We start from the raw sequence: 15,808 nt of genomic DNA, 5'->3' as shown, positions 1-15,808 counted from the left end.
GCACCCTGCTGGCCCTTCCACCAGTTATGATATGCCTACATTGCATAGAGAAACACAGAGAGGTGTGCAGACCCAAGAACTCAGCACAGGGATAGTGGGAACCCCTCATAATGGACACAGCAGTTGTAAAGACCCAGGAACTCAACACAGGGATGGTGGGAACCCCTCATCATGGGCACAGCAGGTGTACAGACCTGATAACTCAATGAAGGGATGGTGGGAACCCCTCATAATGGACACAGCAGGTGTACAGACCTGATAACTCAATGAAGGGATGGTGGGAACCTCTCATAATGGACACAGCAGTTGTAAAGATCTAGGAACTCAGCACAGGGATGGTGGGAACCCCTCATAATGGACACAGCAGTTGTAAAGACCTAGGAACTCAGCACAGGGATGGTGGGAACCCCTCATCATGGGCACAGCAGGTGTACAGACCTGATAACTCAATGAAGGGATGGTGGGAACCCCTCATAATGGGCACAGCAGGTGTACAGACCCAGGAACTCAGCACAGGGATGGTGGAAACCCCTTATAATGGGCACAGCAAGCGTACAGCCCCAGGAACTCAACTTAGGGATGGTGGGAACCCCTCATAATGGGCACAGCAGGTGTACAGACCCCAGAAGTCAGTACAGGGATGGCGGGAACCCCTCATAATGGGCACAGCAGGTGTACAGACCCCAGAAGTCAGTACAGGGATGGTGGGAACCCCTCATAATGGGCACAGCAAGTGTACAGACCCAGGAACTCAGCACAGGGATGGTGGGGACCCCTCATAATGGGCACAGCAGGTGTACAGACCTGGGAACTCAGCTTAGGAATGGTGAGAACCCCTCATAATGGGCACAGCAGGTGTACAGACCCATAAACTCAGCTTAGGGATGATGGGAATCCCTCAAAATGGGCACAGTAGGTATACAGACCCAGGAATTCAACACAAGGATAGTGAGAACCCCTCATAATGGACACAGCAGGTGTACAGACCTGGGAACTCAGCACAGGGATGGTGGGAACCCCGCATAATGGGCACAGCAGGTGTGCAGACTCAGGGACTCTCACAAAAACAAATTCTGAGATGTAGATAAGACTGTCACTCGCATTGTATTTTTAATGCGCTTTTATGTTTTTACATACGTGCTATACAATATTTCTAGTGCACTACCTAATCAACACCTTTTGAGACAAAATCTCAGTCCTAGAGAGAACCTATTGTACATAGCTAGTCAGTCCTGACTGGTAAAATTGCATTAAGCCAAAGAAGCTGCAGAACATAGTCACTGTGCAGCACTACTAAAGCATGAAGCAGAACCCACCTATGTAATCAAGAGAAGTCTATCTGCCGCCACGTACTTACTATATATTGTAACATTCGTGCTTTGGAGAATGACCTCTCTCTCTCTTCTCTTTCTTTAGGTCTTCCCAAAAAAGCTAGTGGCCTTTTCTACTTGGATTGACAGGACCAGGTGGGCGAGAAACACTTGGGCCATGTCAGCCATATTTATCCTCACCATGGCGGACATTGTGGACATGGTAAGAAAGCTGGGACTTGTCTGTCGAATAAGCAACCATTTTGCTGGTGGCCTAGTTTTTTTCATTCTGTTTTCTGTTACATACCAGAACATTTATTCGATTTTTTGATATCTTTACAAATAAAAGAGTTAAACAAAGAACTCAAATATTTATAATGTTAAGAGCACTCACTATATTAGGTTTACCGCAGTCAAACCTTGGTGCACATGGCAGAGAATAAGATTCATTTCAGTAACTGCAAAGTATTGTAGCTTCCGAAAAAGAAAAGCATTCTATGAATGGAGGAGGCAGACCATTCATTCATCTACCCGTCCTCCGTTCATACTGTACTATAGCTTTCATCAATAAAAATCACTCTATGAATGGAGAGTGGACCTGTCATTCATCTGCCTATCCTCCATTCATGGAAGCTGTACTATAGCTTCCAGAAATAAAAATCTCTCTGTGAATGAAGGAGGCAGACCTTTCATTCATCTGCCACCTCCTCCATTCATAGAGCACTTTTCATTGCTGGAAGCTATAGTACAGGTTCTAATGGTTAAGGAAAATAGAGCAAAGTGACAAGTTTACCTTGGAGGGGTATGGAGGACAGACCTAGCTTCTACTCTGTCCCTTGTCGGCATGGAGTTCCATGTGAATGTGTCCCCTGCCTCCTCACGAAGCAGCATTGGGTGCTTGACTGGCCAATCAGTGGGCTTGGCTACTTTTATCCTTTATAAGCTCTGACCCAGTAAAGGTTACTGGGTCAGTTAAATTGCGATTTTGCAGGGAGAGGAATGGATATCAGGAAAACAGAGGGGAGTGCATGCTAAGTATGTGTGAACATGTTCCTTTACCCTGCAAGTCATCCCTGCTCTCCTGTAGAACTCCCAGGAAGCCAATAAGATCAGGGTGGTCTGATGTGCAAATAGCAACAAGCTTCTGTGGTCACTGGTCTCAGCAGTCCCCATCCAACTTATTACACTTGTGGTCACCAGTCTCAACCAACCCCATCCCACCTTATTACTCCTGTGGTCACCAGTCCCAGCCGACCCCATCCTACCTTATTACTTCTGTGGTCACCAGTCCCAGCCGACCCCATCCCACCTTATTACTCCTGTGGTCACCAGTCCCAGCCGACCCATCCCATCTTATTACTCCTGTGGTCACCAGTTCCAGCCAATCCCATTCCTTCTTATTACTCCTGTGGTCAACAGTCCCAGCCAATCCCAGCCTACGTTATTACTCCTGTGGTCACCAGTCCCAACCGACTTCATCCCACCTTATTACTTCTGTGGTCAACAGTACCATTTGACCCCATCCCACTTTATTACTCCTGTGGTCACCAGTCCCAGCCGACCCATCCCATCTTATTACTCCTGTGGTCACCAGTCCCAGCCAATCCCATTCCTTCTTATTACTCCTGTGGTCAACAGTCCCAGCCTACGTTATTACTCCTGTGGTCACCAGTCCCAACCAACTTCATCCCACCTTATTACTCCTGTGGTCAACAGTACCAGCTGACCCCATCCCACTTTACTACTCCTGTGGTCACCATTCCCAGACGACCCCATGCCACCTTATTAGTAGCCCATTGCTGTGATGCAGGGTCAGGCCGAGGGGTAGGCAGGAGAGATACCCGCCTTGGGCTCTTCACCTGGAGGGATGTGCAAATGGGCAGGACTTGCAATCCATGATTATGGAGGGGGTGCACCTTGTCCTTTTTGTCTTGGGTGCTCAATGACCTTGTCCTAACACTACTGTGCTGGACAGCCTTAGTGGGTATTCTCCAATCAAATAAGCAGAAGGTGGGAATGGGTAGCCAGAGACCATGGGAGCTGGTCACTATTTGCATAACCAAATGCTTAACCTTGTTTAGTTGTTAAAGTTGCCAAGCAGCTAGCATTTTTTTAGAAAGCCGGTAATGGTCTTCTTATATATGTCCCATAATAGGTATTCTTATATCCCTATGAAAAAGTGGCTTTCATGTTCTGTGCTGTGAATGAGAGATCTTAACGTCTAGTCCAATTTCTGTTTTCACCAGTTTAATACAGAGTAACCAGTGACAGATAATCTCCTATTGATTGCTAGAGTTGACCACATTTCACACATGTGACGGTTCCTTGTTCGTCCCACAGCTCAGCTGCCTTCAATACTACTCCACGTCCTACAACGTCACCTTACAGTCTGGGGAGGCCTGGGGCTGTGTGGAGAACCCCAAATACTACAGCTACATCGCAGTCCTGGCCCTCATCGCCACCATCATGTTGGTACAAGTCAGCCACATGGTCAAGCTGACCCTCATGCTGATGATCAGCGTCGCTGTGGGAGTGGTAAACATTTACGCCTGGAGGCCGATTTTCGATGACTACGACAGAAAACGTTTCAACGGCTATGTGTAAGAGTCTCTCCTATTTCAATTAAAGGGGCGATTGGCATTTTATTGTAGACTTCGATTTGCCAAATTTTCCCATCATAGTTAGATCATTTTTTGAACTATAATATCAATGTGAAATAATTATTATCTACGTGACACTATCATTTTTTTGTTGTGATATTGTCATTGGAGAAGGGGTTGAAGCTGACATTGAACTTTAGGGCTAGATTTAAGGGTTAGTTTGAGGTTTAGAGTTTGATAAAAAAAAACAATAGTCTAGAATTAGGTTGAAGTGTTGGATGAAGGGGTTAGGTTGAGGTTTAGGAATAGATGAAGAGGTTAGGTTGAGGTTTAGGGTTAGATAAAGGGATGAGATTGAGAGTTGGGATTTGATTAAAGGGTTGGGTTGAGGTCTGGGGTTAGATAAAGGGTTGACTGTGAGGTTTTGATGAAGGGGTTAAGTTAAAGTGTTGGATAAAAGGGATAGGTTGAAGGTTAGGGATAGGTGAAAGGGTTAGGCTGAGGTTTAGGGTTATATGGAAGATTTAGGTTGAGTTTTAAGGTGGGATTGAGGTTTGGATGAAGTGTTTATGTTAAAGTAAAGTTGTGTTAGAAAAAAGAGTTAGGTTAAAGTTTAGATAAAAAGGTTAGGTTGACGTTTAGGGTTAGATGAAAGGGTAAGGTTGAGGTTTAGGGGTAGATAAAGGGGCGAACGTGAGATTGAGGTTTTGATGAAGGAGTTTGGTTAAGGTAAAGTGTTAGACGTTAGGGTCTCCAAACGGTGGCCCTCCAGTTGTTCAGGAACTACAATTCCCATCATGCCTTGTCATGTCTTTGAATGTCAGAGTTTTACAATGCCTCATGGGATGTGTAGTTCCACAACAGCTGGAGGGCCGCAGTTTGGAGATGAAGGGGTGAGATTGAAATTTAAGTTTTGATGGAGGGGTTAAGGTAAGGTAAAATGTTACATAAAAGGGCTAGGTTGAGGTTTAGATAAAAAGGTTAGGCTGTAGTTTAGATAAAAGGTTTAGTTTGCTGTTTATGGTTAGATGGAGGGGTGAGATTAAGATTTAGGGTTAGATTCTGGGTTTGAGAGTTAGGGTTTGATGAAGAGCATAGGTTGAGATTTAGTATTAGATTAGGGGTTAGTTTGAGGTAAAGTGTTAAATGAAGGTGATAGGTTGAGGCTTAGGGTTAGATGAAAGGGTAAGGCTTAGTGTTAGGTGAAAGGCAAGGATGCAAATTTAACCAACTGTGTTCCTTGGGCCCACTTTCAAGCGCAGGAGATTTTGTGTTTGGTATCTACTTGGAAGTTTTGAAAGGGTTAGACTAGGGTTTTTTGTAAAGTCTTTATTTATAAAACACTCAGTGTCATGTATAGTGTAGGACATTAAACAATATTACAGAACTTCACAATATTCTGAACTAGACTGAACTAGTCGAACAGCATCATCATTTTGTAATGTGAACAAAAGCACAAGTATCAAGATACCGTATGTCAATATATTCTTTTTGACTAAAGCATTGTGCCTCAGGTGGTATGCTGAGAGTACAAAATGAATGTCTAAGCAGGAGCTGAGGAGTATACCATTGATATGTATGTATTAAGTATGGAAGTTATAGGTACAATCACTTATGGGTACAATAACTTATTTTTTTTAAGTAAGGAAAAGGAAATGTTGGTAGGAATTATCAGAACATAGGGTACAAAAATGTATAGGATGCAGGGGGTTGGAGGTTAGCAAGAGATGAAGGAATGAGATTGAGATTTAGGGTTAGGTTTTGGGGTTAGATTGAAGTTTGGGGTTTGATAAAGACAATAGGTCTATGTTTAGTAATAGATCAAAGGGTTAGGTTAAGGGTGATGTGTTAAAGATGATTAGGTTAGGGTGAGGTTTAGGAATAGATGAAGGGGTTTGGCTGGAGTTTAGGGTTAGACGAAGGGGTGAGAATGAGATTTAAGGTTAGGTTTTGGGGTTAGATTGAGGTTTAGGGTTTGATGAAGAGAAAAAGTTGAGGTCTAACCTTAGATTAGAGGGTTAGGTTAAAGGTGATGTGTTAGTGGATTGGGTTAGGTTGAGGTTTAGGAATAGATGAATTGGTTTGGTTGGGGTTTAGGGTTAGAAGAAGGGGTGAGATTAAGATTTAAGGCTAGGTTTTAGGGTTAGATTGAGGTTTGATGAAGAGAATAGGTTGAGGTTTAAGATTAGATCAGAGGGTCGTTAAGGGTGATGTGTCAGAGGAAGGGGTTAGGTTGAGATTTAGGGACAGATGGAAGGGTTAGGCTGGGGTGTAGGGTTAGCTGGAGTGGTGATATTGAGATTATAGGATTTGATGAAGGGGTCAGGTTTGGTTTAGGGTTTGCTGAGGAGAAAAAGCTGACATTTCGTATAAGTGTTAGATGAAAGGCTTAGTTTAGCTAGATGAAGGGTTGAGTTTAAAGGTTAGATGAAGGAGTAATGCTGAGATAACCATTGGCTGAAGGGGTTAGGTTGAGCTAAGTGTGAGATGAAGGGATTATGTCGAGGTTAAGTGCTGTATGAAGTTGAGATTAAGGGGTCTATTTATAAAAATTTGGTTCGATAAATGTCACAAAGCCATAACACGTTTTCCTCTTATTTTGTCTAATAGTTTTATTTCCTATGATTGTTAGTTTCATCTAGTAGCCATAATGCAGTATTTTCCTGAAATTCCTCAATCAGGAAAATAGCACATTATGACCACTAGATGGAGCTGACCACCATAGAAAAGAAACCTAATAGACAAAAATTAATTACAGCTGAGCGAATGCTTGTGACATTCATCCAACATTTTTTTTTATAAATAGATGCAGCAGCTATGTTGAAATTTAGTGTTAGATGAAGGACTTAGATTGAGGTAAATGTTAGATGAAGGGTTGGTTGAGGTTAAGTCTTAGTTGAAGGGGTTAAGTTGAGGATAAGCGTCAAAGGAAGGGATAAGGTTGAGGTTAAATGTTAGATTTAAGGGTTGAGTTGATGTTTAATGTTAGATTAAGGAGTAAGGGTTTAAGTGCTAGCTTTATTGGTAGGGTCCAGATTAGGGATAATATCATAGCCACAGCAATGACTTGCCTGCACCACAATGTTTTGCTTGGGTCTATCTAGCAAGGTTAATTTCTGTTAAGGTCCTCTGCTTACCGAACAATGTCATTTATGGAATTTTTATATTGAAATTGTTTTTGGTCTCTTTGCACAGAGCGAACCTCGTTCCTTCCAAATATTCCATGACAGCAATGATTTTCATCATGATGTTTAGCTTCTACTACTTTGCCCGCCACGTAAGTGCATTTTTGTCTGGTGACCTCCAACATTTACCATGGAAGCCCAGTTATGGTTCCAACTTACAGGCTGCATGCATAAAGAGAACTTGTACTGTGGAAGCTTTGTCCCAACAAAGCAAGTGGAGAGCAAAAGACTAGTGATCAGTATTGCTTGCAGGCTCCCTAACGCTGATCTTTTCTCCTTTACTGATTTACCATGTCTTGTTCTGCACTGTGTGTCTCTATGAGGGCAGCCATCTTGGAAGAGGCAAGGCTTTGCTTACTCTTGTCAAAGATACCTTCCTGATTATTGGTGGGGTAATGATACCCACAGAATGAATAAAGCAGAAGCAGGGAGATATTTTCACTACAGGCCTTCGCATACAGCTTTCTCTCCAGCACGGAGAACAGTGATCAGCACAGAAGTGACACCACCAAATCTTACTCCCAATCTGGTGAGGCTACCAGTCAGATACCTTAGTTCGGGGGTATCCAAACTTTCTAAACAAAGGGCCAGTTTACTGTTTTTCAGACTTTAGGGGGGCCAGACTTTGGACATTGGGAATATATAATGCCTCAGATTTGGTGGTCAGTGGGAGTAAAAAAATTACATAGCACCCCTGTGATTAGGTGGAGGAGAAATAGTTCCAAATTATTGGTATTAGTGGCAGAAATAATTCCCAATCATTGGTATCAGTGGGAGGATTAGTACCCCATCATTGGTAACAGTGGGAGGAATAGTTCCCAATCATTGGTATCAGTGGGAGGAATAGTTCCCAATCATTGGTATTAGTGGGAGGAATAGTGCCCCCATAATTGGTGTCAGTGGGGGGGATAGTGCCTCATTGTTGGAGTCAGTGGGAGGAATAGTGACCCACTGTTTATGCCAGTGGGAGGACTAGTGCCCCACTGTTGGTGTCAGTGGGAGGATTATTGCCCCATTATTTGTGTTAGTGGGAGGACTAGTGCCCCATTGTGGGTGTCAGTAGAAGGAATAGTGCCCCATCTTTGGTGTCAAAGGAAGAATTTATACTCTAACATTGGTGAAGAATAATACCCCATTGTTGATGTCAGAGAGGGGAAGAGTGTCAAAAGGGATGAAAAAAGGCAAGCAAAGGGCCACAGTTTGGAGACCACTGCTTTAGGTGATCTCATACTGCAGATATACACCTACAAGGCTCCAGAATAGGGGTGCCTAGGCACAGGAAGTGCCTTGCTATTTTTTTTAGGAGGAATAAAAGACAAAAGGTAGGTTTTCAGGGTATTACTTAGGCACAATTACAATTTCTGGATGTTCCCTATAATATAGAAAATCTTCACTTTTTGAATTCAGGTTCACTTGAATTTTAAAGTTGTACTTGGCTCCTATAGGTTGAGAAGTTGGCCAGGACATTGTTCCTGTGGAAGATCGACGTCCATGAGCAGAAGGAGAAGGTGTACGATATGAGGCGCTGGAACGAGGCTCTAGTCACTAACATGTTGCCCGAACACGTGGCCAGACACTTCTTGGGCTCCAAGAAAAGGGATGAGGTGAGAGAAGGCCGCATATGAAGGAAGTAAAATATAACCCATATGTACTCTTTCCTTTGTGGATACTATTATAATTATTATAATTCTCCAATGAGACCTTGAGCTTGGAGTTTCCAGTTATGTGATGCAGACTTTCAGAGGGCTTCCACCTTTCATTAGTGGGAATACCCCCACATAGGCAGGAACAATTAAAATTCCAAGATGGTAGTATACAGAGAAACACAGTAACACTTTAAAGAAGACCACTTCCCAACATTGAAATGTTTCTTATCGTACATCACGGGACACAGAGCAATAGTAGTTACTATGTGGGTTATAGGCCACCTTCAGGTGATGGACACTGGTACACCCTAAGACAGGAAGTCCACTCCCTATATAACCCCTCCCACTACTGGGAGGACCTCAGTTTTTTTGCCAGTGTCTAAGGTGTTGGTCACGAGTAAAGATGTGCTGGGCTGAGCTCCACTGGAGCAATCCCTGCTGGGGCTAGCTAGCTATGCAGCCGGATCCATTCAAAGTGTCTTTTCAGGCCGAATTGAATGGTACCCGGGCCTCGTGGCGGAAGAAACGAGGTTTTGCCTTCTCTACCCCAATCTGTCCAACTATTTCCTACTCTATCCACTTTTTTTTTTTTTTTTTTAATTTATTTAAGAATTCTACTTACCTAGGTGGATGCAGCATCGGGTCAGTGCTGAATCTGTCCCCTGCTGGCTCTAAGACTGAGAACCGAGCGATCAAACACCACTGCTCGGTTTTCAGAGCAGAGAGATGGTGGATTTCAGTCACCGCTGTCTGCTCTGCCCCTCCCCCCCTCCCTGCGCACTCACTGGAGCGCTGGGCTGTGGAGGGGACGGGAGCGGCCGGCTCAGGCTCTGAGCAGCTCGCTGAGAGGCTGATCCGGGTGTCGGTCCAGGCATGTGGGAAGATCCCGACCATATGGTCATGATCTTTCCCACGAGCCTGGACCGGCTCTATGACATCAGCTGACAGTGGGCTGCAGCCCGCTGTCTGCTGAAAACAGGTCACAGGAATGCAGAACAAACTGCACTCCTTTGATCCACAGGAGAAGTACAGCCAAATGAGCTTTGGCTGTACTTCTCATTTAAAGGTTTGCAGGAAGAAGGTTCTCAAAAAATATTTAAAAATATCAAAACTCAAACCAACCTAATAAAGGCCTGGTTTGAGCTTGACCAGCCTCCTCAGTTATAATTTTCAGGTCAAAATGTGAGAAAATATAAAAGTTTTGAAAAATCTTCATCCAGTATACATTTTAACCCCTTCCCGATCGCCGCACGCCGATATACGTGGGCAGAATGGCACAGGTGGGCAAAAGAGCGTGCAGGTACTTCCCCTTTAAGATGCGGCATTGTGGGCACGCGCGCGCCGCGTGCTCCGTGACCGCAGGTCCGCCGGACTTGATGTCTGTCTTGGTGCCTGCGATCATGTCACGGAGCGGAAGAACGGGGAGATGCCTTTGTGAACAAGGCATTTCCCCGTTCTGCCTAGTGACATGACAGAGATTACTGCTCCCTGTCATCGGGAGCAGTGATCTCTGTCATGTGAGTAGTAGTCCACCCCCCCCACAGTTAGAATCACTGCCTAGGACACACTTAACCCCTTGATCGCCCCCTAGGGTTAACCCCTTCCCTGCCAGTGTCATTTACACAGTAATCAGTGCATTTTTATAGCACTGATCGCTGTATAAATGACAGTGGTCCCAAAATAGTGTCAAAAGTGTCGGATGTGTCCGCCATAATGTCGCAGTGACAATAAAAATCGCAGATCGCTGCCATTACTAATAAAAAAAAAATAATAATAAAAATGCCATAAAACTTTTGCGCAAACCAATCAATATACGCTTATTGCGATTTTTTTTACCAAAAATATGTAGAAGAATACGTATCGGCCTAAACTGAGGAAAACATTTTTTTTTTATATATTTTTGGGGGATATTTATTATAGCAAAAAGTAAAAAATATTGCGTTTTTTTTTTCAAAATTGTTGCTCTTTTTTTGTTTATAGCACAAAAAATAAAACCCACAGAGGTGATCAAATACCACCAAAAGAAAGCGCTATTTGCGGAGAAAAGAGGACGTCAATTTTGTTTGGGTGCAACGTCGCACGACCGCGTAATTGTCAGTTAAAGCGAAGCAGTGCCGTATCGCAAAAAGTGCTCTGGTCAGGAAGGGGGTAAATCCTTCCAGGGCTGAAGTGGTTAAAGATATAATTCACAGCATTTATAATATTTAAAGTATTAACTTTAAAAAAAATAAATGTAGCATAGACCTATTAGTGTTTATGGTTATAGTTAGTATTTGATTATAATTCCTCTTAATATTATGCATTTTAGGTACAGTTAGGTATAATGCTATCTTGCACTGACGGTAACCTTTTCATACTCGCGTCATACAACTCATAAATAGACAAAGCTCTGCTTCATAAAGCAATGCCAAGTGACAACGGTTTCTGACTGTAAATAGTCTTTTTTGATCTATCAAATACCATAAATTATCTTCTAGATTCCCCTCCTGCAGCATACAATGCCTGCTTTTTGACCTGCACTTAATCCTGATGAAAAGTCTCCAGTATGAGTGGGATTAAGTCACTCGCTTACCATGTTGGCGGAGTATTACAAACATCTGGGCAATGATGCATGTGAAATTAAACTGTTTGCCCTCTAAGTATTCGTGAAATCTAATGTACAGCATAGCAACAGGAAAAAAAAAAAAAAAAAAATCAGGGACAAGGGCATAATTGTATGAGATGGGATCCTGTAATAAAAGCATTAGGACCCTAATTCTCCGACACACATATTAAAAGCATTCCTACTTAAAGTGAGTGTATGTTGTTTTTTTAACCTATTTTTCTATATTATGGCCAGGACTGCACAATTCAAATTTGAAAATCTATTTGTTCTTTCTAGTCAGGTAAATAGGTGATATTATGCATGTCTATTGTGTAGTCGCTTGTTTACAGAGCCCAAAAGTTCAAGAGGAAATTTACTCAAACACATGACCATCTCTGGGACTATTCCCTAATGTCGTGTACACAAGAGCGGAATGTCCGACAGAAAAAGTCCGACGGGAGCTTTTCATCGTATATTCCGGTCGTGTGTATGCCCCATCAGACTTTTTACATCAAAAATTCTGACGGACCTAGAAAGAGAACACGTTCTAAATTTTTCTGACGGAACCAATTCCTATCGGGAAAACCACTCGTCTGTATACTGTTCCGACGTACCAAAAACGACGCATGCTCTGAAGCAAGTACAAGACGGAAGCTATTGGCTACTGTCTATTGCACTTCCTTTATCTAGTCCCGTCATACGTGTTGTACGTCACCGCATTTTGGACGGTCGGAATTTGATGTGACCGTGTGTATGCAAGACAGCTTGAGCGGAATTCCGTCAGAACTCTGTCGGAAAAACCTTCAGAGTTTATTCCAACGGGAAAACCGGTCTTGTGTACAGGGCATTAGGCTCAGCTCACACTGCCGCAAACCTGAAAGTTGGCACAACGTTGCCAGGCAACTTAGAGGCAACTTTGAAGCAACTTCAGGGAATGCCTGGGTAATCTTCCTGTAATGTTGGATCCAAATCACCCACTAGCTAGCGCTCAAAGGTTATAGCAAGACTAAGGCTGCATTCACAGCATTTTCAGCTCGTAAAACGGTCATAAAACGCTCATCTTAAAAGTTCCAAAACGCCCAACAAGCAAAATCCCATTCATGTAGCCTCCCTGACGGTATTCCCGAGTGTGGCACGGGGTTAAATTTCAGCACCATAATGCCCCGTACACACGGTCGGATTTTCCGATGGAAAATGTCCGATCGGAGCGTGTTGTCGGAAATTCCGACCGTGTGTGGGCTCCATCGGACATTTTCGATCGGATTTTCCGACACACAAAGTTGGAGAGCAGGAGATAAAATTTTCCGACAACAAAATCCGTTGTCGGAAATTCCGATCATGTGTAGACAAATCCGACGGACAAAGTGCCACGCATGCTCAGAATAAATAAAGAGATGAAAGCTATTGGCCACTGCCCCGTTTATAGTCCCGACGTACGTGTTTTACGTCACCGCGTTTAGAACGATCGGATTTTCCGACAACTTTGTGTGACCGTGTGTATGCAAGACAACTTTGAGCCAACATCCGTCAGAAAAAATCCTAGGATTTTGTTGTCGGAATGTCCGAACAAAGTCTGACCGTGTGTACGGGGCATTAGTGGTAAACCTGAGCCACACTCGGGATTACATCTCAGGATCCTGGTGCAGGTTACTTACCTTGTCCCCAGGATCCTACGATGTCCCCCCCGCGGTGTCTGCGGGCTCTGTCCCGTTCCCTGTGAGCGTCACGACGCACGGAGCGGAGCCTGGCGGCAAATTCAAAAAATGTAAAAATCATAACACATACAGTACACTGTAATCTTACAGTTTACAGTACTGTATGAAATCATTTCACATCCCATTTGTCCCCAATGCTATATATATGATATATACTGTTCTTTCTGCCTGGAAACTTGAGATTGTCCATAGCAACCAAAAAGTGTCCCTTTACGTCAAAAGTGGCTTTAGACCAGCTAGAAAACAGCGATAGTAAATTAGAACACTTGCAGAATTGAGCGATAGTGAATCGTGGGGAAATTTATTTTATTTTATTTTTTTTTTTAATTATTTACAATTAAATTATTTTTTTATTTTTTATAATTAATTATTTATTTTTATTTATTATATTATAATTTATGATTTTGCGTTTCATCATACCCGGGATACCTACTAGACTCTTGGTGGACAGATCTAAGTGTGTTATTGCTAAGAATTACAGGCCTACAGTATAAAACGCCAAATTTCTATGCAAAATAATTGTACCGCTTTGAGATGCAAAAATCTGAAATAATCATACCGCCAGGGAGGTTAAATGGCCCCTGTTCATATCTGAGCATTCTGTTGCCTGAAGCAAAACGCCTGAAGCTCAAAAAAGTACATGATCTTCTTTTTAGGCAGATTACAGGCGGTTTTCTGTTTTTTACATTGGTGACCTTTTGACCTGTACAGAATCGCGGAAAAAAACAGTAAAATCGTGGTAAAAACGTGTGACTTTCCACCTAAGAATGATATGCTCAGGTGTGATTGCAGCCTAAATTAACCTACAACCCTATAACTAGGGTCTCTAAACAACCTCAACCAGTTCAGGAGAATCAAAAGGGTCCTGGTGTACACCTTGTGCATAAAACCCCAACAGCAGGTGGGTGTACACGTGTGCATAGGGGTACCCCTGGAGGTGGTAGAAAGTACCTGGTGCCTAGTAGTTAACATTGGCTGGCTTTCGGTGAGGTCCTTCTTTAGGTGGTGCACTGTCCCTATAAGAGCTACAATTCCCATCATTCATAGTAGCACCTGCACAGTGAGTCGTCTTTCATGCTCTCCCTTCTGCCTGGATTCGATCCGACCGCCAGGAGGGAGGGGGGAGAGTAGAGGAGTGAGTGGGGAATGACACAGAGCCTGCTCTACACAGGTCCCTGGAGGGGGGGGGGGGGAATCTCACAGCCAGTGGTTCCCAGCTACATACAGATACTGTATATAACCATTAAGAAATGTGATTCTAAACCGTTTGTGTACCCGCTGCACAGAGGGTTATCGTTTTGTACAATATGAGTATTGTTGGTATACCAGAGTTCACATTTTAAGATATGCCAATGTATGTAACTTTTGTATGAATAAAGTTATCAACTTTGAAATACTAATATATTTGCTGGGTGATTACACCGCATACTCTACTCTATGTGCCCTCCGATCCGATCTACCCAGACGGAAGGGGACAGATCCCTTTCTGTTTTTTTTTTTTTAGCGGATCGGATTGGAGGTAGGCGGATGTAGACAGACAGGGGTCTGTATACATCTACCGCTCCATAGAGGTGAATGGAGGGTCCAATTGGGTCAAACCTATTATGTGAAAGTGGCCTAAGACTGCTTTTCACACTGGTGCAGTGCACCTCTGGCTTTCCTATGGGTTAGCTGCACTTTGCCATAGACTTCTATTATAACCTGCAGGTGTAGTGCACTTTCTGAAACCCACAGGTAATAACAGAAGTCTATGGCTCAGTGCAGGTAACCCAAAGAAGTCTTTGGATCAGTTTGAAAGCAGCCCTGTAACCACTGCAGAACAGATATGGCCATATATACACTGATTTTAAAATAAATGTACTCTTAATAAGTTTTCCTTACAGGTATTGCCGGCTGTTGCTGTCCCAGGTGGAGTGCATTTGGTATCACTCCGCCTGTGACAGGAGGCGGCGCTATACAGGAAGCATTGGCTTATGCTGCTTTTCTCCTAAGCCGCTTGCTTCCTCTACTGCTGGCTTCATTCACAACACTGATGCTCTGGAATGGCGGGTCGGCAACCCACGATCTGGGCTTGCCAACCCGCTATCCCAGAGCAGGAGGTCGTGGGCCACATCAGAGAGTTCCGCAGGCCACATGTGGCCTTCAGGTCACTGGTTGGACACCCCTGCTGTATGTGGTCATGTAATGGTAATGTCTAAAGAGGGTGCCATTAGCCTTAACACATACCTCAGGATTGTCATGATGCACCAAAATACAAGGTTTTATATGGGGCCTCATATCTAAGGCTGTAAGTACCTCCTCCATGAACACACTGTCCTCTCTGTCAAACGCCTTCTCGGCGCTGGTGGAAAGTAGAAAAACAGGGAGGAAGGTCAGGGTTGCGTTGTATCCAGTGTACGACTTGCACTCCCAAAATGGCTTTTTCTCTGGCCTCTTTTCCAATAATGAAGCCAGTTTGATCATAGAGGACCAGGCCCGGGAGGAGGCACTTAGCCTGTTTCTGCAACCGGTATTTAATTTTTTTAAGTAGATACTTTCAAAAACTCTGAACTTGTATAGGAATTCTGAGGCTGCTTATTGCATCATGAATGTGATTAATATGATCAGGTGATTATCGTAAGTGCAGAATCTTGTGCTGGTTTACAATATCAGGCTTAGAAAGTGCTGTCGCTGGGATCACAAAATGCAATCAGTTGCCCCATATAAAAATACATTATAAATACCTTTCCAGTAGATGGTGAACACAATCATTGCTCTTTTGAAAAGAT

At 43.4% G+C, this 15,808-nt stretch overlaps 1 protein-coding gene across 2 annotated transcripts in view; it reads left to right on the top strand.

Moving 5' to 3' along the window:
- Positions 1-10,798, top strand: part of LOC141139086 (adenylate cyclase type 3-like) — a 41,572-nt gene extending 30,774 nt beyond the window's left edge. Inside the window, exons 12-16 of one of the 2 annotated variants that reach the window (XM_073624893.1) lie at positions 1,417-1,533; positions 3,651-3,910; positions 7,106-7,187; positions 8,541-8,699; positions 10,722-10,798. In XM_073624893.1, coding sequence (XP_073480994.1) covers positions 1,417-1,533; positions 3,651-3,910; positions 7,106-7,187; positions 8,541-8,699; positions 10,722-10,733 — 630 coding nt within the window. In that variant the 3' untranslated portion in view covers positions 10,734-10,798. Of the gene's footprint in view, positions 1-1,416; positions 1,534-3,650; positions 3,911-7,105; positions 7,188-8,540; positions 8,839-10,721 lie in introns of those variants that run through there. The other variant, XM_073624891.1, reaches the window with a different exon arrangement.
- The last annotated feature ends 5,010 nt before the right edge of the window (positions 10,799-15,808 follow it).

Source organism: Aquarana catesbeiana, linkage group LG04 (assembly GCF_042186555.1).
Source record: "Aquarana catesbeiana isolate 2022-GZ linkage group LG04, ASM4218655v1, whole genome shotgun sequence".
Taxonomy (NCBI): Eukaryota; Metazoa; Chordata; class Amphibia; order Anura; family Ranidae; genus Aquarana; species Aquarana catesbeiana.
This window is presented reverse-complemented; position numbering and strand designations above follow the sequence as displayed.